This window comes from Semicossyphus pulcher, unplaced genomic scaffold, assembly GCF_022749685.1.
Source record: "Semicossyphus pulcher isolate SPU_LCO1_2020_fin unplaced genomic scaffold, fSemPul1.0.p SCAF_8, whole genome shotgun sequence".
NCBI lineage: Eukaryota > Metazoa > Chordata > Actinopteri > Labriformes > Labridae > Semicossyphus > Semicossyphus pulcher.
In genome coordinates this window covers 31,912,165-31,936,899 of record NW_027211759.1, presented here as the reverse complement: position 1 = coordinate 31,936,899, position 24,735 = coordinate 31,912,165, and the positions used below count along the sequence as shown (strand labels likewise).

Below are 24,735 nucleotides of genomic sequence, written 5' to 3'. Positions count from 1 at the left end.
GCTGCTGTGAAAAGCTTCGTAAATGTGTAAAGATCAGCAAAGCTAATATCATGTTTGATCTTTTATAATACAGAATGTCATTAGTATCACTCCAATTGACTTTCCAAATAAATAACATATACATGACTGGCATTCAGACTGTTGTCAGACTCTGCAAACAGTCTCTCACCTGTGTAGGACTCATGTCTCTGCAACTGGCACCAGCGGGCCTCCATGAATGGCTCTCTAGAAGCATCTTCTTTCCTGGAACCCTGACACCACCACCACAAAGGACACAAACCACTATGTATATGTATATAAATGTAAACACTGTTGAGAAAGCGCAAACTGATACTGGAGGCTATCACAATTGGTTGTTCCATTATTTCATTGCAGTTGAGACCTCTGACAATTGAGTGTTAATGGTTGGCAATAAATTAAGCTCTATTTTTTGTCAGTACGTTTTTTTTTTTTTTTTAAAGCAAACCAATAAAGTTTACTCTGAATTGTGATTTTTCAGTTTTTAAGCCAATTGTGTAAAATGATTATTCCATTCAATATTATTTTTTGGAAAACTATTTCTTTTACATGTTTGTGTTCTCCTACCATGGCCTCCCTGGTGGAGCAGGGTCTGGGGTCACGCGGGAGATGGAGAAACGGGTCTCGAATACTCCGTTGTTCTCAATAGTGAAGCACTGGCTTTTTCTGCAGCCGTAGACCAGTGGACCAAAATTCATGTCACATGCAGGTGTGATCTTGTACCTGTAGGAGGATCACACAGCAATTCATAATTATTGCTAAGGCTGACTTGTAGAACTACTTCATTTAAACCAAATAATGAAGCTTACAGATTTTTGATAAGAAAGTGACACATTCTTAACAGTTCAGTAAAGCAGAACATGCAATTTAACACATTGCACACATCTAAATCATAATTGATTTTAATGTTGTTTCTTAATTAGTAATACATAATATAATAAGGAGGCAGTGAATGAATCAAGCCTTAACCTGGAGTAGAGAGCCTGGACTGAAACCTTGATGGCTAAGATGGTTATAGTTTCTCCTCCATTCCCGGTGTTGGGTTCAATGACCTGCAAAGGACAAAACCAGAAACTTGAGTGTGTTCTGTAGCATCAATATGACAGTACTATAAAATCAAACTATTTAACCCCATTCCACAACAACATGAAGCATGTTGTATTGTCATCATGACTAAGTTTCAGCAAAGTAAATCTCATGTGAACAGACAAATATGTAAAAAACAGAAAAGTAAGGCATGTGGAAAGACATGCAACAAACCATAACAAACCATAACCTAGGGTTTGTCAAACAATATGGGATTCATAATGAACTTCTCAACCAGACATAGACAAAACATGTGCATAATTGTGTTAAAAGTTCATAACTCAGTGTGTGGCTCAGACCTTAGACTGTATAAAAAGATGGACGACATGACAGCTCCCTAAAAGTGAAGCCAAAACATTTCGAGCGCCCCCTGCTGACTGGCTGCAGTATAGGTTGTAAGTATATAAGTTATAAGTTATAAGATAAACGCCAAATCAAATTTTCTCAAACATGGCTTCGTAATTATAGTTAGTTCTTATCATGCTGATTTATGTCTGAGTGTTTATTTTTCTGACAAGTTTATTTTTAATTAGTTATTTGATGCTGTCAAAAAGGATGATTGACAGCTCTGTTGACCAACACGGCTCTTGCAGCCAATCAGTTACGGATAAGCAGAGTGGAGGACGAACGGCGAGAGGAAACGTAACAAAAACAATCAATATAATCATTGAAGTTTCCATACACGTGAACGTTAACCTCACACCAACACAAAGAAGCTGTTCTGCTGTTAAATATGCTGACGTGTGAGATCCTTGCTGTTTTTTTCAGAAAGTTAAGTGTGTGTTTTGGTTAACGGAAGTGGCTATAGCGGCTCCACCCGCTGATCTCTACTGCGTAGTCTCTAGCTCCAAATGACGTCACAATCACAAGATGGCAACGCCCGTCACCGAGGCAATTTTGGCATAATTTTCGAACAATGAGAGTAGATGGAGACGTGACGTCCATCTCTATATACAGGCATTGGCTCAGACCTGGCAAGGCAGGACAGGTTGCTCTTTTAGTAAGACTTCTGCAGTAGGTCTGCAGAGGATCTGCACTGTTGTTGGTTTCTCGTGTGGCAATAGAGTTCCACTCTGAGGGGTCACCGTAAACATGGAGTCCAGGTTTGGCTGGGTTGGGTCAGTCCGCTGAAATGTAAACCTTAAGAACAGAAAAGAAGACAAGAGAACAACTTTGAAAATTCTATCATGACATAAAATTAACTAATACAAATTTGGAATACTGACAACTTAATGCTATAGAACAGCGTAATGTCAAAACCTCGCAGTTTAAACTCACTTGTAGGCTATTTCATATTTCCCTTTGTTTTTCATCTTAAGAGACAGTTTGGCCTCTTCAAAGACTTTGATGGTTCCGAAGTCCAAACAGTCATCTGTAAAAACAAGATTATATAATTTGTATATAGTTAGTTAACTAGTGAGGCTTCTTTGTTCCAGAGTGAAATTATTTTTCACAGCACTTTACAATTGTATCATTAGTGACATCAGGGAAGCAACTCAGTCACTCATTAGTTAACACTGACACTGCTCACAAAGAAAAATCCTTGGTCAATATGTTTGTTGGGAGTAGCCAGACAAGTTAGAGAAGGCCCAATTAACTATGACCTTTTAATGACGTGTTTGCAAGCTCTTTCAGTATCTACCTGGTGAGATGTCCAGAGTTATATTATAGGCTTCCGCAGTGACATGTATGTTTTCAGTTTGTACGATCCCCACAATCTTCTCCACATCGGATACCTAAAATAAAACAAACATCACATTCTGTTTAAACATCCGGATTTGGATTTGTGAATATCCAGTTTGGCACATATTATCTTAATAATCTCTTTGCATAGGCCCTGCCCATATTCATTTGACTTTTTTATACATTTTTGATTCTGCCTACATCAACACTGAAATAGTACTGTCATTATGCCTATTGAACACAGTCTAACTTACAGTATTTCAAATTCATTATAAATGTCAGATGCACATGCGCTTATATATTTTACTCTACCTCAAGACGTAAGATCTTCTTAATGATGACAGGCCTCCGAGCCCTAAAGTGCAGGCTCAAGGAGAAAGAGGAGTTGGGCAAGATGATGCCCTGATCCTGTGGCACAGTGAACTCATCACCCAACTCCTCCACACCCTGCAGTCTCCAGGATACCGGGAGAGCAGTCTTGTTATGCAGTGTCACACTACGGCTGTCCCGCCTAAGGAGAAGATGAAAAGGTAGGTAAATGGAAAAGGGAAGAGGGATATACATTTTGTCTAACACAACCATTGAAAATAGAATTAAAAGAAAACATGTTTTTTTTTTTCCCCTGATATGATTCTGTTTTTTATATCTTTGTACCTGTGGGGCAAAATCCTGTCAAAGTGCAAATGCTTGCTTTCTAGCTCCAGCTCTGGTCGAACACCCCAGCAGGAGAGGTTGATGACGACAGGCTCCGGATTGTCTTTTATATTGCACACTATGCTGTCCTTCATTTGTCCCACTGTTGTTGGGTAGGCCCACACTGTCAATTCCTAACAGGACAGAAGAATATTTACATGTACCAATGCTATTATTATAGTCATCTGTAGTGACACCAAAACATGCCTAATCTGTTTTTCTTTTGCTTTTGTGGTCACACAATAATAAATAAATTATAGGTAAAGGCAGTGTAAATATAGTGATGATTGCACCTGTTTCTGCTCAGGTTTGAGAGTCATGGTTGGGGGGTCAAGCAGATATGTAGCGGCCTGGGTATCATGCTGGAAACTGAACCGGACCTCAGCCTCCAGACCGGAAGTGTTATGAATCACCAGCCTCTCTGTGTTCTCTGGGTACCTATTTTCCTTGTATCTGCACAAACACATACACTTTTGAATCTGATACAACACAGTCACACTGAGCCATTCTTAGGCATTGTTCTGCCTCTCACCTGTCTCTGGTCTTGCCACAGAGTAACGGTCCAAACTCAAAGTATCTAGGTTTGATTACGTATGTCTTCTGAAGCCCATCTTCTATTTGCTGCATCTTCTTACTGAGGGCAAAAAGAGTCCTGTAGAAACAATAATGACAACTTTAAGCCCAACTGAAATCACATTTAGGCAATTATAATGTCTGTGTTTTTTAAAGGGAAGGAAAAAAACACGAACAAGATGTGGTAAAAAAAACTTGCCCTGAGGCAGGACCTGCATCAAATGGGACCAACGTGACAGCCACAGGTATGTTTGCATGCCATTGAATATGCTTCAGCTGAGCAGCTAATAAGCTTTCCTGCCTAAAAACTGATGATAGCAGTCCGTCTCCTCCCTCTAGAATACAAAAAACCCTAATTCGACTTCCTCATTTATTCAGCCCGTCTCACGCGTGTTTGAGCGGTTACAAATTTTAAAAGAAGAAACGTTGCGTCTCTGTGCTGCTCTGACCCCTTTGCAAAAGTCTTTTATCATTATGATAAAAAAAATCAAAAGACAAATCTGTGTCAAAGTCATAACTTTTAGATTTTTCCACCACCACTGAATAAGGCGTTTAAGAAGTTATTGGATTTTTTTTTAAACTAACACATTCAGTTTAATCAACATGAATTATGATGTATGTGAAGTCAGCATCATGTTAGGGATAAAGCTAATGCACATTAAAACAGCCACTGTATGATATTTCATTAGTTTAATATTTAAAATCTGATTGAAGTGAGGTTCAGCCATGAGCCTGTTCTGCCTGAGTCGCACCTTTGAATGACGTTCTGGTATTTTATTTTTAACTGCTTCCGTGTACGTTTTTTTCTCCCGCTGGATTGCTCCTAAATTAATATAAATCTTAGCTTCCGGTCGTGATTAAGTATTAAATAAATAGACCAGTTTAAACTAGCGCATTAACTCGAGCAGCAGTTTCTTCCCACGCCGCTTCTCTCTCTTTTGCAGCTGCAGCCGTGTTACTTTGTTTTTCTAAAAACATGCTCGTATTCGCTGAACGTCCGCATGAGGATTTCGAGCTCCACTGATGTGACGTAGGAGGACCTCTTTTTGTGTACCGTTGCCATGGTGAATCGTGGTATCGGGGCTCCATTAATGCTGGCTTTTTATAGTCAGCGTGCACTCACTTAACTCCGGCTGAACCTACTCAGAGTTGATTGAACTAACTCTGATCAGCTGTTCTGGAACCGAAAACTCAGAGTTTCCTATCTCAAAGTAGATCGACTCAGAGTTCAGGGTTAGACTCAGAGTTTGTTGAACCTGCTTTGTGAAACGGACCCCTGAAAAGGACAAAGGTCTTGTGTTGTGTACTAGACTAAGACAGAGAATGGTATTCTCTTGATTAATCAAAATTGGTCACTCAAACAAAAAATACAAAAGATAGATTGTGCCTGATTTTTAAGGGAGCACACATTAGGCATACCAGATTTAAAAATGCTCTAAGTTAGAAATCTTACATATTCCCTGGCTGGCTTCATTAAAGTTATACTGTGCATATAAATATTGATAGAAATATAAAGACAAAACATTATTTTTTTAATAGTAAGTATTTTATGTCATAACCCCTCCTGTTCCCTTCTTTACCATTTATTTGACTGAATTACATTATAAGCCCTTTTCACACATGCACTGCAGTCCTGAACATGTCCTGACTTTACCTGGGTGGGTTGCATGTGTGAACGCAAACAACCTTTTTTTTTTACACCAACATTAACCCAACTTTCTCCTGCCAGCGACCTAGTATCATGTCGGAAGGAAGTCCAGGTCGGCCGATGTGTGAACCTAACAGGAAATACTCAGGAACATTCACTGCCAGCGAGTGACAGGGGAGGGAGGGGGTGTGGGCGGTTTACAGCCAACAATACGTCACCCGATTTAAAGATACATCGTTATTCCATTATAACTGTGCTTTATTCGTCTCCAACATATGTTAGTGTTTGTTCACAAAACTACTATAACTACTACTTTAATCTGCTATCTGCACCTCAATCGATGCATTGACAGGAGGGACGTGTAGGAGATGCTGCTGCAGGTATGGGAGAGACAGAACGCAAGGAACGAGTGTCCAGCAAGTTAATCGATCATGGGTGACAATCTTTTTGACAAATTGAAAAAAACACACAACAGAATTAGGTGCCAAATATAATTGCCCCCCTTCCTGCCTCCTCCCCCCCTCCGCGTCCGACAGGGAAAAATCTCCGGCTGTGAGGGACATGTGTGAAAGTGCAACTCTGGGTAATATCGGGGGCAGACGGTCCTGAAATTGTCAGGAAAATATCAGGAGTGCATGTGTGAAAGAGGCTATAGTAACTGACTTGTAGTCTTTGCAGATGGAGGGATAGGTGCAGATTCCTTTGCAGATCAGCTGGTAGTTTTGCTGGGTCCCAAGAAGCTCAAAGTTGAAGATCTGCTCAAATTTCCCTGGAGAGTCTGAGTAGAACCAGATCTTCAGAACCACCTCACCGTTAGCAGGTACAACCCAGCGAAATGTTGTTAGGCTGCACATAACAACATGAATACAAACACAAACACACAAACTGTTAGTAAAACAATAACAAGGGGGGGAAAAAATGTGACAGTTAGTGTGTTTTCTTGCCTCTGGTTACGTTTCAGCTCCAAGTCTCCTTGGTTTTGGTCTTGTTCGATGCAGTGAGTTGTGGAGGAAACTGGTACCAAAGGTGAGCGTAAGCCTTTTGCTTTTGTCTTGGCTGAAGCTCGTCTCTTGCTCCTCTGACTATCTCTGCCCTTTTTATCCTTGTCCATTGTTACTGTGCTCTCCTTAATGCTGCCCTTGCCGTACCTTCTGGTAGATGCTGCTGATATCTCTTCCTGTGGCAAGTACAAACACACAGAAACACCATTTAGATTTTTAAATACTTAATGTAACATTAATACAGATTTTATTTAATTGACTGTAATCATTTGGAAACATTAACCTGTGTTAGAGATAATTCGTAAGCATGTTTTTAAAGGCAGGCAAAATCAACACAAATATTTGGATAAAATACTTGTCTTCTTTGGACAAATCATTACAATCACTTGCTATTAATGCACAACTTACACATGTGTGTTTGCACAGTCATGTGATGTAAAATAACCTTTACCTTTACAACTGATCCTTGTACATCTTCCTCTAAATCTTTCTTCTCCTCACCCTGTTCGTCCTGCCCCGAGGGAACCAGGAAGGTGAAACAGTCACAGGTGAGTTGACTGCTGGATTGCCTTGTGTTTTTAGGGAAAGGAACTATAGACAAGGTGGTGGGAGGAGGGATGGGTGGGCCGCTGGGTCCCAAACCCAAATCATTCAACACCTAACAAAAGCAGACATTAAGCAGTGATAATATACTGAAGAAAAACCAAGTGATAGGCAACACTTTGGAAAAACACATTCAGTAAATTACACAAAGTACAATTCCAAAATAACAGGCAAGCCATACCTCAACCAGTGGAGGCAGGACGCCGCCTTTGAGCAGCTCTGTGGCACTTGGATAGCCTTTCCCTGTTACATTCAGCACAATGTGAGGGATGATGTCTTGTGGAGACAACTTGTCTCCTGTTTTGTTTGCTTCAGCTGGTGCTGCTATCTGACAGGGCATTGGAGACACGGTCTTGCTATTGCCTTTCTTGCTCCTCTTGCCAACAGGGGTCTGTTTACACAGGGGCATGATGAGGTAAGTGGATGTTCTCCAATATTCAGCTGCAGCAATACGAAGGCTTTTATCATATTTTTCCTGCTGAGTACAATTAGCAACTATATCTACATGTCATCCTTTACATTTTTCAGGTGCAAACTAGAAATCTGCTGTGAAGAAGGGTCTGTATGTAAAGTTTCCTGCAGTACAGCCCGTCCCATTAAAACTGTACACAAGTAATAACAAATACAGCAAAATTTCACAGTGATGTTCCTCTGGTCGCTAGCCAAACAGGAAACTGTTGTAATGTGAAAATTCGTCTGTTAGGCAGCAATCAGCTTAAATCAGTGATGATAAGCCCCACACATGAGTCTGGCCTCAAAAAGTTCCCCTGTTGGAAAACTTGACATTGTTTTGCATTATGTGTTGGCAAACCAATGCTGCCCTCTTCTGGACAAACGTAAATTCAACATCTTTGTTTTCTGTGTTGTGATTTCATCACTCTGTTATTAAGGATAAAGAGCTAAATTATTTGCTTTAAAATGTTTTCAACACTGTATTACTATGATACAGTAAAGGGAAATGTATATTACAATGTGGATTGTATTTCACCTAATTTCTTAGATTACTTTCCAAGTTTTCCACAATTTCCCGGTTTCTTTCTTTCTTCTTTCTGTCTGTCTGTCTATCATATTTTATATTGATTTAAGCATCTTAAATCATCTCCAATTGTGGGAAGCGACCATTATGTTCTGTTTGGAAGAAACAATTGAAATTGCCAGAAGTCTGGATAATAGTAGGCAATAGTTTAAGACAGGATACAGAAGCATTATTTTTGTCCAATTCTCAAAGACCTGAAGAAACTAATTATAAAGAAAATACAGCTGACAGTCAGCAAACATACATGTTTGTCTGGTATTGCCTCGTCTGACGCTGGGTTCAGCAACAAGCCCTGGGCTCGGTCCCAGTACTGCAGGATGTGCTCTACCTGTTCCTGGCTCTGCTCATACACACTGAACAAAGACTGCAGCTCATCCACACAGGACTGGAGAGAGAAGCAAAGGTGGATAGTAGAAATAGGAATCAATTAATAGTTGTTATCTACATACATCTACAACCTCTACATATTGTCAACTTAATTGTTTTGTATGTTCCCAATATTCAGTTTTGATAGAATGAACAAATGTCAAGTCAACACAAATGGAGGAAAGGTTTGTTTACTTGTCAGTGATACAAAAACATATCTTTTTTAAATGCAGCAGCCTTCGTTGCTTTCATAATTTTGATGAGAATATAGAAATAGAAAGTATTGATCATTAAATACCTTTTCTTTCTCCAGTTTGTCAGCGGGCGGAGGAAGAGACTCAGCATGTAATTCTTTGGTTTCTGCTGTCTGCTTTTCTAAATCATCAGCCTCTTTGCTCTGATGCACTACAGAAGAAAAAAGGACCATATGTCAGCAAGTAACCCATCTGTGCACTATTATCTACTGCATAAAATTCACCTTTTCCTAGTGCCAAGATGTTTAAAGAGAATATGCCTGGCTTTAAAAAAGGTGTGATTATTTACAGTTACTTACCTTCATTTGAATTAAGTTGCTCCCTCGGGTCCACAAGTGACTCTTTAGAATTGTGACAGGAAGACAACCTTTGCCCATTTGATGCATCTGGTGACTGGAGGGGAAATCAAACAAAGGGATTCCATGGTCACCATATGGGATAAAAAGTGAATGCGTGAGTAAGTGTGCTTCAAGCATTTCTGTTCACATAGGATTTTGTATATTTGTGTTTGAATGGGATACATATACAGACCTTCCTTCCCTCCAGCACGCTCTTTTTGCGAGACAGATCTTTAGAGTCCTTCTTTCCACCCTTTTTGCTTTTCTTTTTCAGCTCTTCTTCTCTTAACCTCTTCATCTCCTCCTGGAGCCTCTGTTCTTCTTCTTCTTTCTCTTTTTGCTTGAGCTCCCTTATACACAAGACACACATATAATAACACAAAAACACAGGTTTTCTTTAATGGTTAAGAATATTCCCACTATTTGGTGGTGGCTTTGCAAAACTCAAAAATGAGATTCTAGAGGGCACTTGAAACAGGTTTTACAACATAAAGGTAAAGTGAGGAACTTAACCAGGTATACAGACGCATAGTCCAATCAGATTTTTTTGTCTTAAATATGTATATTTCATATATTGATTAGTTCATGAAAACAAATGTGCTGCTGCTTAATTTGATAGTTTTTTTGTTATCAATTTTATGGTACTTCTTCTGCATAGAATCACTCAAAGTCAATTATTGTCGAATACCCAATAGACATGGGCCATTTGCAAGAACAGGTAATACAAAAAGCATTGTTCCTATGTGGTAAGTATGAATGATTTAAGGTACAAATTCACAGATTGCCCCAACCTATTCTTGCCAGTCCTTTATACATGAAATCATCTTTATGAATTTGATGTTTAAATATAATAGACATTTATCAAATTAAGCTATAGAACCAAGAGAATTTAGTCAAATGTTTTTATATATTCATCACTACATCATCATTGTGGCTCTCTAATTCACTGAGAGCTTTTCTGGACACATTTCAAGACAGAAAAAAATAAGTTGGGGCAATTCTCTCACTCCAATAGCACCCTTGTACTCTTTATTCAAATTGCTGTCCAGTATCATCCTATGATGCATTAGGCACTGTAACATAATATACTGTATAATGTCCCATGCCTTGTTTATTTCTGTCAGAGGGCAGCAGTAAACTCTGCAGTGTGAAAGTCTTACTTTCAATCTTTGATAACATTTTGCAACTTAAATGCAACAGGCAGCCTTATTTGGCAGGTTTAGGGGTGTTGATTTTGATACTGATGAAATCTCAAGAATGTGCACCAACACATGAGCAGGCGATTGCATCAAAATAAAAGTAGAAATGTATCCCATTTTGTCCAGTTCAAGGACTGAGGTGAATTCTACTTTAAAAAAACAAACAAACCTCACATGAAAAAAACATAAAAGGACACACGAATGCATGAAGTCCAATCACTGCCCATTATCCACCTTAGTTTCGGCTGTCTGAGCTTCTCCCTTTGTTGTTGGTCAATGCGCTCCTTGTCCTCCTCTGGCAGAGCGTCATACTCCTCCTCATCAAGCTCCTGCAGCCACTGCTCCTCCCTCTCAACTTTCTCTCTCTGCAGAGCCTCTGAAGGACACACACACACACACACACACACACACACACACACACAGTTCCACATACAATACATTTTCATAAACCATACTGAATAGAAAAATAATTATACAAACAGATGAGTTCTGCCCTCTGCAACATCTGCATGAGAATTTTTGTATGAGTGTGAGCTGGTGAATTTTTTACCCTCAGTTGCTCTCTGTGCCCTCTTGCGTGCTTTCAGGGCAGCGTAGGAGTCAGACAGGTTGATTACATAGATGTGTTTACGGTTATTCAGGGCCTTGAGAACAACCTGCACTGTGCTTGCTGCTGACTGAGTGTACGCAGAGTCCAGGCCATCAATCACTATGCCTCGGTAACAATCACTTTGCTGTAACAAAGATGGCAGCATCAACAGAAAGAAAAGACAGAAGAGAAAACACAAGTGAAGATCTTCCTCTTTTTAGTGTTACATACATAACATAATAAATATATGAGCAGCACAGATACAGGTAGATGGTGTGGACATTGAAAGAGTTCATGAAAATAAGTTTCTTGATAATAGATGACAAAATAAGCTGGAAATCTTCAATTCATTCATAATACCTGTCATAGTGATCACACGTATTAACTATTCTTAAAATCAAAAACATTAAAATTTACTGATCTGGTTCATTTTCAAACAGCGCAAAAAATGTATAAAGAAATTAACAACCTACTCCCTGGTAATATTCAAATATTGTTTTTGAATAGAGATGGGGGCATAATTTGAGGGAGGAGTTAAATTTTAACCATCTTTTTGTCCGTACATGAAAAAGTTTTTTTTATTTCTATATGTGGAGTAAAGCTGTGGAATGGATTGAGTGCAGAGCTAAAGCAATGTTCAAGCATGACCCAGTGCAAAAATGAAAGTGATATATGGTTTTCACGAGGTACAGGGAGGAAGAAGTGTGTTCTCTGTGTTCTCAGAGATTATTTATTTACTTGTTTATTCACATTATTTATTTTCTGTTGTCTACTGTATATACATTTAAATATATGCGGCAATTTGTAAATAATGTGTTAAGACGGATAAGATATTATTAGTGAGCTGATAATAATAATATAATAATAACTTTATCTATATAGCACTTTTCAAAAACAAGTTAGAAAGCGCTTTACAATTAAAACAAGGCACATAGTAAAATCAAGCAAAAAGCAAATATTTATAAAAATCCATACATCAATAAAAACAGGCTAAAAAGTAAAACAGAGCAAACGTTAAGACAAAGCCAGACGATAAAAGTGAGTTTTAAGAAGAGATTTAAAAGAAGATACTGAGTTTGCCTGCTGGAGATCACCATGCAGGGAGTTCCACAGCTGTGGGGTCCGAACTGCAATAGCTCGATCACCTTTTGTGACCGGTCGGGATTTAGGAACCTCTAGAAGGGCCCTGCCAGAAGATCTAAGGCAGCGGTCAGGCTCAAAAAAGGGTTAGCAGCTCACGGATGTAGGCTGGAGCTTGACCATTTAAAGCTTTAAAAACAAGCAATAAAATCTTAAAATCAATTCTAAAACTCACAGGGAGCCAGTGAAGGGCTGCAAGGACTGATGTGATTTTGTCGCTTCTCTTGGTGTTGGTCAAAAGCCTGGCTGCAGCATTTTGAATTAATTGCAATCTTTGGATGTTGCGTTTGCAGATACTGGAATAAAGTGCATTACAATAGTCGAGTCTGGAGGAAATAAAAGCATGGATGACCTTTTCTAAATCGGAAGGAGAAAGGAATGACCGGATCTCGGCTAACTGTCGGAGTTGGGCAAAGCAGGAGCGCATAACATTAGTCACCTGGGTGTCAAATGATAGCTCCTCGTCAAAAATGACCCCTAAGTTACGGGCCTCTTTGCATACAATGTCAGATAAGGCTCCCAGACTGGAGGAGAAATTATTGATGTAGCCCGACCTAGGGGCAGAGGGGGAACGAACCAGTCCAGTGCCACATCACTGACGCCAACACTGTACTTCAGACGGCTGATTAAGACATTGTGGTGCACTGTATCAAAGGCTGAGCTGAGGTCAAGGAGAATTGAAATAGAGAACCGACCAGAGTCAGCTGCAAGCAGTAGATCATTGACCTTGACCAGAGCAGTCTCAGTGCTATGTTGGGACCGGAACCCAGATTTAAATTCTTCAAACAAGTGTGGACACAATTTTTTCTAAAATCTTAGATTAAAATGGCAGTTTGGAGATGGGTCTAAAATAACTTAAAACAGAGGGATCAAGAGAGGGTTTCTTTAAAAGGGAATAAATTATGGCATGAAAAGTGAAAAAAAGTGAAAACTGATGACCTTTAATTACTGAGTAGGGGAGAAGGGGTAGAATTTAAAAAAGCTTCTTTCTACTCTTTTCGGACATATTAAGGTAATATTGTTTTTTTGTTTTGTTTATTTTGTTCTTTTTTGCTGTATTATTTTCACATGTTCGAAATAAAGCCATTATTCATTCATTCATTCATTCATTCATACATATGATATTTACCATTCTAAAAGTACATCTAGCTGTATGTTTAGGTCATGTGGAATTGTGCCCTAACAGTTAACAGTGTTATTATATGTCACAAAGTATATTGAATATATAAACTACTGCCACCATCTTTCTAAACAGAAAAACTGTTAACTCACCTGAAATCTTTCCACTAGGATATCAACCAGTAACTGTTCAGGCAAGAGATTACAGAGTGTTGCCACATCTACTCCCTGAAGGAAAACCATATGAAAGAATGTGATTAATTAAATTATAATACTAATACAATTTAATCAAATCCTTTTATAATCAGATTGAAGAGAGACTTTGCTGGTGTAGTCAGTAGATTACCCTTAATTTACCAAGCTGAAGGTGAACAGACAGATACTTTAAGGATTGAACAGCTTAACCTAACAGTGAAACACACCAGATGACCAGAGGAATTGAGAAAGCATACCATGCAAAGACCAAAATGTGAGTTGTCAGTCCTCTGGGGAGCCTTGGAGTCATTTCTACTGATGCTGTCTTCACTTGGCTTTCCAAGAACTTCCACAGCATCATGTGAAGCTGGATCAGTATTTATTGGAGCTGGATCTGAGGCTTCAAGATGTGCTGCAGGCGCTGTGGTTTCTTTAACAGCCTGAGCTAGATGTAGATAAATATTTTTTTTTATTTCACCTTCATTTGCCAATTACAACTGAATGCTATGCTCAAGAGGCATGCCTCTTAAGTGATTGGTAATCAAATAAAAGAGTTAATAGTCTGTTGGTCTTTACTAGCAACTGCAACTTCCATACAGTACAAACACAAAACCTTGATATGTGTATTATCCAAAATGAACTGCATACACAGTATGCCACCATCTTTCTAAACAGAATTCTGCTTACCAGCCTCCTCAGCCTTCTTCTCAGCATACTCAGCAGCAGCACAGTCATAAAGTTCTCTTGCAGTCAGACTAACAGGCGAGGTGCCATTTATCAGAGCATCTGTTACCACAGCATCAACACTCAGGCAAGCTCCTCTGTAGTAATGCGCCAGACCAGCTGCTGTGCAGCTTTTACCTGAAAAATAGGAGGAATATTTAAAATACCAATTGCAGCTATCTGGGATTATCGATGTATGTTTTCTAATACTCTTAGTATTCCTATATTTTACTGAAATATCAAGAGTTAGCATGAGAGATGATAACGTTTAACTTATCTTACAGTACAGAATCAGGATTTCACCTGTCAGTGGGGCTCCATAAACAATAATAGCAATGCCTCTGCGGTTGCGTGCTGCCAGACCCTCTGGTGTAAGGTCAATGCACATGTGGCGGGCAATTGCTCTGGAAACGGGGGTCATCTCAAGCTGCCCCAGTCTCTTGCTGCTTCCTTCTCTGGTCATCTCTGAAATAACTGAATACACAATAAACAAGCTTTAAAGAAAAAGCTCTCAGTTTATGAATTTAATCTTGAACATGAAGTAAAACACACTGTTCAAATTGCTATTAGAACTTCTTTCATAAGCATCTCAAAAATGGTTGTACTCACATAATTCAGCTGGTTTCCCACTAAGTTGGTTAATTTCTTCATCGTTAATTTCATTCCCTTCATCATCATTTGACCTCCTTACTTCCTCATGTTTTTTAACCATCCGTGCCATTTTTTCACCCGAGCCTGCCTTCAGCTCTGCTTTACACAAATTAATTATATAAAAACAGGTTTGCACTGATACATAATGTAGACAAACAAGTACATGATTTTATTTCCTGTAGATGAACATGCCATGGATGTGCCTGAAGCTACCATCATCTTTCAGCTGGGAGCAGTACTCCTTGTAGTAGTCTAGCAATTCTGTAGGGAGACTTTCTCCAGGGGCCCTGGGAGGCAGCAGTAATATGTTGTTCTCATCATAACCCTGCATCAGGCGCAGGATCTACATGGGATGAAGTAATGAGGAGGAGCGGGAAAAGAGAAAGACATATGAACAGGAAAAGGCACAAAAAAAGCAGAAAATAAATAAATGTAAATAATAGTTGAGGGGCCAGGTAAAGATGTAGAAAAGAGACAAGACAGCTCTAGAAATGGAGTAACTGTTTAAGGGCAGCTCATTTTTCCAAAAAGGAAAGGGAGAAATCTATTGGATCAGCTACAACTAACCTGAAGATCTGAATAAGGGCCAGACATTCATAATGTGATACTGACTGTACAAGGAAAAGAGAAATCGCCTTTCAAGGTCTAAATGGCATGTACACATTATTATTATCTAATCATTTTATCATATCATTATAGAACATATCTATACCATTTTTTCTTGCCTTGAATTAGGGATTTGGGGCTGAAAAGAGAGCTACCTTTTCTTCCTCGAGATACTGTGTGTCGAACTCCAGGGAGTAGAACTCAATGGGAAAAGCGCAGGGGTTTTTGACTGTAACCTCAGCTTCAGCCTCAGTGCTGAGAGGCAGACAAGGATCCAGCTCCAGCACTGATGGGTAAAACTCAAGTTTTGGCTCCTCCGCCTGCCCCTGGGCTTTAATGAACACCTGCTGGTTGCTCTCAGCTACTTGGACAATAAGCTGCCTGTTGTAAGCATGCTGCAAAGACATATTCAGGGCAGTCACCATCCTTGCCTTTATTTTGTAACAACTGTTTTACAAGTGTTTCCAATATCGATAAAAGCATTGTGCCAAACGTTGAAATCATTTAAGGTACTTACCCCCTCAGCAGGGCTGAACTTTATCTGGACATTGACTCTTTCACCAGGAGACAGCATGCCAGAGCTTGGAACCATCTCAAACACCACTGGAGGTGGTCGCTGCTCCTGCAAGACCTTTTTTCGCTGGTAGAGTGGCAGGAACTTATCTACCTGAGTGAAAACAATGTCTTTATTTTTCTCATTTTAATGATCATTTAAACACTAAATTTCTCTATGGCTAAAGATGATTGATGCTACAGAGAAGTACTTTTTGTCATGTGGATATTAAAGTACAAAAGTAAAAGTAAAAGTGAATGAAAACATCAATAATCCAACAGTTGTTCTACCTTTTTGAAAGGCTTCACCTCCTCAGCTATGCTCCAGTGGCAGGGCACAGACTCATGATTGAACAGCTGTATTGTCTTCACCTGATGGGGGATATAATATAACACAAGGTTTAGAAGGCTTTGAAATAAAGCTGAGTGCATTGTCATGTCTGTTTGACTCAAACAGAACATATTGATTTTCAGTAAATGCATGGCCTTCGTGATGCTTCTGCTAACATATCTTGTCATAGTTTTGCGCTAGTGCTTCTTCTCTACAGATGTGTAACCACAATCAAGTTATAAGCACCTTAACTGTATCAGCTTAGTAAGAAAAGTCCTTGGAAATGATCAACTTTAAGATTTTGACACCAAGATGGCACCACAGTGAGGCAACACACTGATCACTCATTAGTGCCCCTCAGTGTTAAGCTGTCGACAGCAGTTGTGCTCTCATTTACTTTTGTTTTCTCCTTCTTTAGCATGTTGATAACAAAGTAAAAATGGCAGAAAAGGTAAATTAGACTCATTTACTTATTTATTTCAATAAAGTCAGTGTAAAGGATTATATAATACACCTATACAAACATAGAAAACCGTCTACCTTCATTCAACAATAGAACACCACAAGAAAGCTTAGTAAGTCTACATACCGGCATCTTGTGATTTATGTTATTACGCTGTATTACCTGACACATGCCACACTGCAAATTGTCAAATTGCAGTGCATCTTTGGAGGCAGTAATGGCCGGCACGGTTACCACGGCACACAGCCGCACCTGAACCGTTGGACCACCTGTGACCTGCATAACCAAACATATCTTAGGGGTGAGATAACAATAGTGCTAATCAAAAATAATTCAAAAACTTCACAGTGCGCACAGTCTGCCCATGTGTACCTGTATTGGCATGACAACACTTGTGTCCCCCATCTGCAGGTTGGCTCTTTGGGGGTCAAATTTAACAGTGAATTTATGTGTCTCGCTGCAGGGTAGGTTTTTCACTCTTTCAAAGTCAGCACTGAAACCTATGATGAAACAACAGCACACTCAAAGTCATTTGTGTGTTATAAAGGTAAAGTGTCACACTAATGATAAATGATTATATTCTGTGCTATCACTTTAAGATAGGTTGTCTTGCTTCTCAGGAATCAGGACTCAATCTAGATTTTGTCACCCTTAACATACATTTGCAAACTTGTCTCTTTAAAGTAAAAGAAAAATTTTAAGATTTTGCAAAGAGTTAAAGGATAATAGCTATACCACTGTCATATTTATTTGATAATTACAAATCGGTTTCAATCTTTTGAATGAACTGTTACATGAAAACAAAATTGTTAATCATTACCTGAAAATTCTTACAAAAAGATTTTAGGTTTCAAAACCATTCATGACTACAGCACAAAGGAGACCAATAATATTTGTTAGTTCGTTTTTAATTCTTATGTGACCTCACAGATAACTTTCAGCAATGTACTGCTTTACCTGTGCCAGCTAGACGTTTACAATTTGCATGGAAGGACACGGCCACTGATCCAGTATTTGTGACATTTACAGTGTGACTGCAGCCTTTACCAGGAATGACAAAACCAAAATCCAAAACGTACTCTGGGAGTAGGAACCTGCGAGAGTGGTGATAAGACATCAGTTAAATGAAACATCCATGCCAGACATCACGTTTCTGTCATGAAGAATGACTAAGCAGTACTTAAGATGCAGGATTTATGATTTTACAAAACAATGTCCTTGCAATTAAAATGTCAAAGCAAATCACAATAAATACTGACCCAATTATTTTAAACAAGCTATCACGTAAAGGTCTTTTAGTTTTTACATGTGTTATTTTTTGGAACTCTGTTCTTTGCCCTGAACAAAAACTTAATAACTTAATAATTCTTTCATATCATAAATTTGCAGTTTACACTTGTGGAAGTTAATCAAAACTATAAATTTAAACAAGCAGTCAGAACAAAAACATACCCGCCGGGCAATACTCATTTACACAAACTCTTTGAATTCCCCAACCCAGTTCTCTCTTTCATCTAGTGAGGGGACCATCTGTACAACCAACGTGTGTTTTTGGGATTGAGCTTACTTGCTGAGATTTTGCAACTTTGTGGTGGAACCTTGTGAGTCACTGAGCTCCAGCAGGCTTTCACTCACAGCGAGAGCATTCTGTTTGACCAGCGCTCTCTCGATTTCCATGTGAAGCAGCTCTTCATACTAGAGAAATCAGGCAAAAGAGAGAAAAGAAAAATGGACAGGGACACAAAAGTATGTGCACGTAAACAAACAAGAAGCAATAAATAATAAGCAATATGCAATGACTGACAGAAAAGTAATTCAAGCTACTTTCAAATATAATACTGATAATTAGAGCACCTTTTAAGAATAGCATATTGTACTCCTTTCTCATACACTACTGAAAGATGGTTTTAAATCCGTTTTGGCTGGCAAAAAATATCTTTTTGGATATTACTTGATGAGATTCAAGGCTAAGCAACACATGCTTGTCTCTAACAGCATAGTCATTTCAGATTACAGCAGTTGCAATTTTAATCCTGAAAAAAGGCAGTGATCTTGAAAGCTAGACAGCTCTGAGATTTGCAAATTCAGGATGATCAATAGCATTTTCTACATACAGTAAATCATCTATTGCATTAAGGCAAGTCAAACCCAAAATGACAACTAGCATGTGGCCTGAGTGATCGGATCTGAATGCGTCTTCAATCCGTCCTGGGTGTGTTCACACCTGTAGTTAAGGCTGTCCACTAGTGATCCGATCACGAAAACCACATGTTGATACCAGGTCTGAACACCCTCTATGATATCTTGAAGTATGATGAATTAAATGTTTAATTGCCACATCAAGGGGCTACAAGTGGCAACACCCTACAAGTAATAGCAAAGTAATTTTCATCTTAATTCTCCTAGCCAGAATATAATCGGTGACACAAATTAGCCTTTTGACCTGACAAAATATATCTATTGCAGGTCTGTCGGGTGGGGATCCATTATCTTTGTCTTTTCCTGGTTTTTTTTGCTCTGTTCTGTGAATTTTTCATAATCCGGACCAAGGGTTGAAGAATCATGTCATGTGTGGATTAACAAAATGTAATCAAACGAGTAGTAGTGGTGATGAGTTGTTGTTCTGACTGGCCAAACTGTAATTACAGATTTAAAATGCATTACAAGATAATGTATATAAATATGATAGTGGAAAAGCAAAAAAATCGCAAACTTTATATAAATCTGTTTGCCATTGTCTTCTTTTTCTACAATATAATGGGAAAAGATGGAAGTCACCAAGGTCAGGAGGAGTCTGTAGATAGGGAGGTATTGAGATTCACTTGGCCATCACAGTCTTTAACCTTATCTGCTGCGAAAATGTTTGCATTTTCATCTCACTAGTGAAGGGTGATGTCAGTGATATTGCTTGTGCAACACACAAAACCAGGTCTAGCAGAAAATAGCTTTAACCATTGGCATTCAATTCACAGATAAGAAACAGGGAAAGCATTACATTATAGACCGGTTACTTAAAGCAGAGACGTAGTTCCTGCATCGCCTTGACTATATTTGGAATGAGTTCACTATATTATTTGACCACATAAGACTTAACATAAAAATTCTAAATAGGAAAAAATGAATACCTCAAATTATTGAATTAAACAAATATAAATTTCATCTTCATGTTGAACTCCAAACAAGTTTGTTGTAGTTGCTCTGGATTACGTTATTCTTCCTTTATCAAAACAAATTGGATAGTTTTCACTACATTATGTACAGCATATTGCAGATAGTTTTTCAATCTTTAAAACAATACTTTGGAAAATACAAGGTTTATGTTGCGGAGCATCACTGTTGTTAAGATACTGACTCGGAGAGGGCAGCTGGACTGTGTTTCTCCTCCACCAGTGATATTTCTGTTCCTAAGCTTCTCTCTGACCTTATCTGGCTCCACAGCTGCTTTGGCCTGCTGCACTGCATCACTGTAGCACTCCTCTGCTGCAAGGAAATCATAGGGTCACACCAGTGCAGAAGAGTTGTACCTGTGTTTCAATATTTCTAGGCATGTCATTACTTGTTAGACCTGTCCACCAACGGCTCAGTGTTATGCGTGAGAAAACAAAAAGTCAAACATGGATTATGTTCTAGGAGAACAGCTATGTAGCTGCTGTTCTCTGACAATGTGTTCACTGGGATCATAAACATTACATATCATGGTAAGCACTTTCTGTTTATTGCTGTGTACTGTAAGTTTGAAATTGTCCTTTCAGAGAACACTTCTTCTAGAGACATTGCCTGCACTTTTTGGTAAGGGAAAAAAGTGAAAAAGATGACTAAAGATATAGTTATAGATAACAAACTTTTTTATATTGTGAGTTCTCATCCTTTGGCTGTTGAGCAAGGATACAATCATAAATTCTCATTCTTTGGCTTTATGACTAAGGATTCAATCACGTGTGTGTGAATAAGTACATGTCTTACATACACAGGTTTTGTGGCAAGTTGAGGCTGATCCTTGGGAACACTCCCTCTCCAGTCAGAGTGATGTCCTGTGGTTGAAGGAAAGCCACCTGCAGCTGAAGCCGCTTCTCAAACACCTCAGGGACACCCGGGAGGTAGAGAATACACAGACATTGCTCCGCATCAGCATCAATGTAACCCTGACTCACGCACACACACACACACACACACAAACATAAAACCCGGTTAAAATCATCCATAATAAATGACCCTTCCACATCAGAAATTGTCCCAAGATGATCTCACCATGTTGGGGATGACCAGTGGCTGGCCAGGCATGACCTGCTGTGCTTTCACATTTTCTCCATTGCCTTTTAGCTGCTGTGTATCTGGCTGATCCTTGTCCTCTTCTAGGGCCTTCCTCCGTCCCCCTGCCTCCTCATCTGCCTCCTCCTCATTCTCCATTTGAGGGTCGATGATGCTAAATTTGAAGCCCATCTTGCCAGTATTCTTCAGGGTCACCTGAGCCTCCCCTACGTGATCAAACAACTTGAATAAAAAGAGGGAGACTTTTAGGAGAGAACACTGCTTTTTAAACTGTCACCTTCATACCTTAATTTTCATTGAAAGTCATGTAATTAAACTCACAATTAACAGAGGTTTTTGGCAAAACTACTCCACCTAGTATCTGTCTTTCAGTGTTTAATTGTGATGTATTAAAAGGAAAGCTTGTATGATGCTGGTCTCTGTTTACACCTACAAATTCTAAGCTTATTCCAAAATGAAACTGGACTTGGTTGAAGTTCTCCAGTTGCCTTTTGGATTAAGCTTTGAATTACCATGACCTGGATGACTGAGAACCTTCACAGACTTATACAAAAATTGTTTTTTCAAAATCTTTCACTTGTGCATGCACTAATGGGGGTTGTTTCAGGACTTCCTAACCTATTCAGATACATCTGATCATTGATACAAGAAAACAACAAAGACTGAAAGAGGGGGGGTGAGATAGCAAGAGAGAAAAGAAAGCAGGATAAAGTATAGTGCTGAACAGACAGGAAGGTCAGAGAAATGTTCTGCTGAATCGCTCATTTCAACTAAATCAAAAATCAATGTGTCCTTGTTTTGAATATCAATGATAACTGGTCTGGATGGCTTGCATACTTAAAGAGGGAGGGGAAGTGCAAAAGACCAAAGGAGGAAAAACATTCAAAGTTAATGGTATTCTTCACATCAGTGTATTTGTAGCGGCTAAAAAAAGTGGGTAAAAATCTCTTGACTCCCCTCTCACAGTTAATACTATTTCTTATATAAAATGTATCATAACATACAAGCACCTCATGTACAATATACCCCTCAGGATTAGATAATTTGATAATGTGTAGAAGTTGAATCGGGAAAGCAAAGTCTAATTACTTTATCTGAGAAATAATGTTGAATGGGGAAAGAAAAGTTGTATAAGTATATCATGTGTCACACACAGATACAGTTAAACAGAGGGCAAAGAAAGAACAAAGATGAGAAAACCAGGATAGAAGGGCAAGAGCTTGTTGGGATAACTCACTAAACTAGGAGCCCCTCGTTACGTACCAGCAGACCAAAGTCGACGAGGGTAGTATCAAGGCTGTAGCTGATTACTGATGCTTCTCCTCTGAGTGTTATTTCATACGTAGGCCCCTCCTCTACATGGCACTGTGCTATCAACTCTCTGCTGACATTTTTGTGACCGTAGAAAGAGAGTGTGACCAGCTGCTCATCCCCAGGTTGCAAATGACCATATATTGGCGAGACATCAAAAACCTATAGACACAAAAAGAGAACAAGAAGAACTTACAAGATTCATGCTGATTGTTTTCAGTCATTCTAAGGTTTTAATGCTGTGATATTCCCAATAAAAGATGAGGCTGACAGGAAGTGCACTTATTTGATCCTCCGTCATGAGTTTTACAAGATTACAAGATATTCTGCACACTGACATAAAGCGGGGACTCTGCATGTTGAGGTTTATAATGCAGACACTGGTGTATGTGCATGTGTTTCTACCTCCAGCACTGCAGCATAAATACATGTAGGAAATGACCCCTGACGGACTGGAAATGTCAGGGAAACCCTGATTTGTTTACATGTGGGCATTTGCCTACCTCTTCCACCAGCGGTGGGCTCTGTGTGCTGCTCTGTTCCTTTGCTCCGGCTCTGTGGCTGAGAGTAAGAGAAAAAAATAAAGGAGAGGCCATTTTAGAGGAACTCCACCATTCTTCAGTCTCATTTTCTGAATTTTTCCACTCTTGCTCTGCCTCCAGCTTCTCTGTCTCTCTAAGATGGAAAAAGTAGAATAAAATATCCCTGACATTAAATATTTATTCATAATTAAAGTTGAGCTGCATAAATAGATGCATGCAATAAATAACAAAATAGGTAATTTCCTCCAACAATCGGAAGAGGCAAGCAACATAAATTAAGCAGTCCTATGAAAATGTACAACTGACAGTATTAGACAGAAAATGCAAATAAATTATAGAAGCATCTACTGTAAATGTAATATATCACTAACATAAAAATCCCAAGTGGAGAAGAAAATCTTTAGTATCCACACCCCAAAGATCTCTGACTCTCATTTTCTCTCTCTCTCTTTGCTACTCTCTCTTTCCCTGTGGGATCAGACTGGGTGCATCCATCAAGTTAATTAAACAGAGTGTTCTATAATTAAGAGGAATTTTAATAGGCAAGCAGCAGGAAACAGGTCAGGATAGATTGCAGTGAAGTGCTGAATAAACATGGAAGAGAATGAAAGAGATTTAGTGAGTGAAGCCATCTCAAAGCTGGCTGGTCAAGTTCTATATTAAATCACCAAACACTGGCTACGTTATTGCCATAGTGTGTGAGTGTATATGAGTGTGTGTGTGTGTGTGTGTGTGTGTGTGTGTGTGTGTGTGCGTGTGTGTGTGTGTGTGTAGCCTTGGATATGTGTTTTCAGCTTCAGGGTGTGGCTGCATGTAAGGCAGCATTTACACACATTTTCCCAAGTTCCCAAGAATGCTACAGTACTGGTTTGTCAATTTATCAGTTTATATGGGGTGTATGGTAGTAATGCAACCAGCAGGGGGCATTGTTGCATGGTTAGTTTAGGATCATTGCTGTATTAAAAAACTAGTTGACCTGATGTTTGACCATGGGCAGATCACAAATTAGTACCCTCAGCAATGTAAGATGAAAGGATGAACAAACACTGTGGGTCAGTGTCCTTGAATACACGCTGCAGTTTTGGTGGATAAGACCTTTTGCGAGTCAAAGTATATCCCCCCCATGGAAAAAGACACTTTTTATAACACAGGTCCTATAAGAAAGAGTTTAAAACCTACTGGTGCGGACAGAGGAGCAGATGGTGAGACAGCAGATGATGACTCTGCAAGAGCTCAGCTCAAAACAGAAATAGCCTTTCTCTGACACTCTCACATCTGTCTCTCTCTCCTGTCCATCTACTCTTTCCTTCATGCACACTGTGGGTGTGACTGCGTTTCATTGTTGTCCTGTGTTTGCTTGTAGTAAAAATCTACACATCAAAGACAACTGAACCATAAGAATTGCACTTCCTGCAGACTGATAGAAACAAAGAAGGGTAGGGGTGGGGGTGAGAGAAGTTGATGCTGTAAAATTGTCCTAGTAAAGAGAAATAGCTACTGGGGTTCCAGTTTGTGAGTTAATGTGAGTGTGTGAGAGAGATAGAGAGGCTCTTGCTGGTTTGTCACTGATTTACAATGTTTCAATAAATTGTAAACATAAATAAATGTGTATAAAACAGCTAAGATCACAAAACAAGCTCTGTTTTCTGATTTTTACCATTTCCAGTTAGCTTAAGCCATAACTCCCACCTACAACAACAGCCAGTTTCACTTGTCTCCAATGCATTGTGGAAAGTTAATAACTAC

The 24,735-nt window shown here is 39.1% G+C and overlaps 1 protein-coding gene across 1 annotated transcript in view; it reads right to left on the bottom strand.

The window, feature by feature from the left end:
• hydin (HYDIN axonemal central pair apparatus protein) overlaps positions 1-24,735 on the bottom strand; it is a 77,906-nt gene that overhangs the window by 15,998 nt on the left and 37,173 nt on the right. The window contains 38 exon segments of the mRNA XM_069687047.1: positions 170-251; positions 586-741; positions 988-1,070; positions 2,076-2,244; positions 2,383-2,476; positions 2,747-2,840; positions 3,100-3,298; positions 3,442-3,614; positions 3,774-3,933; positions 4,013-4,132; positions 6,365-6,547; positions 6,646-6,878; positions 7,154-7,360; positions 7,487-7,696; positions 8,586-8,705; positions 9,006-9,112; positions 9,261-9,354; positions 9,493-9,649; positions 10,733-10,874; positions 11,049-11,213; positions 12,658-12,666; positions 13,496-13,574; positions 13,799-13,962; positions 14,298-14,402; positions 14,568-14,738; positions 15,129-15,258; positions 15,677-15,916; positions 16,039-16,188; positions 16,365-16,445; positions 17,030-17,143; positions 17,240-17,367; positions 17,825-17,961; positions 18,435-18,562; positions 20,202-20,347; positions 20,835-21,009; positions 21,116-21,358; positions 22,400-22,609; positions 22,951-23,008. Coding sequence (XP_069543148.1) covers positions 170-251; positions 586-741; positions 988-1,070; positions 2,076-2,244; positions 2,383-2,476; positions 2,747-2,840; positions 3,100-3,298; positions 3,442-3,614; positions 3,774-3,933; positions 4,013-4,132; positions 6,365-6,547; positions 6,646-6,878; positions 7,154-7,360; positions 7,487-7,696; positions 8,586-8,705; positions 9,006-9,112; positions 9,261-9,354; positions 9,493-9,649; positions 10,733-10,874; positions 11,049-11,213; positions 12,658-12,666; positions 13,496-13,574; positions 13,799-13,962; positions 14,298-14,402; positions 14,568-14,738; positions 15,129-15,258; positions 15,677-15,916; positions 16,039-16,188; positions 16,365-16,445; positions 17,030-17,143; positions 17,240-17,367; positions 17,825-17,961; positions 18,435-18,562; positions 20,202-20,347; positions 20,835-21,009; positions 21,116-21,358; positions 22,400-22,609; positions 22,951-23,008 — 5,416 coding nt within the window.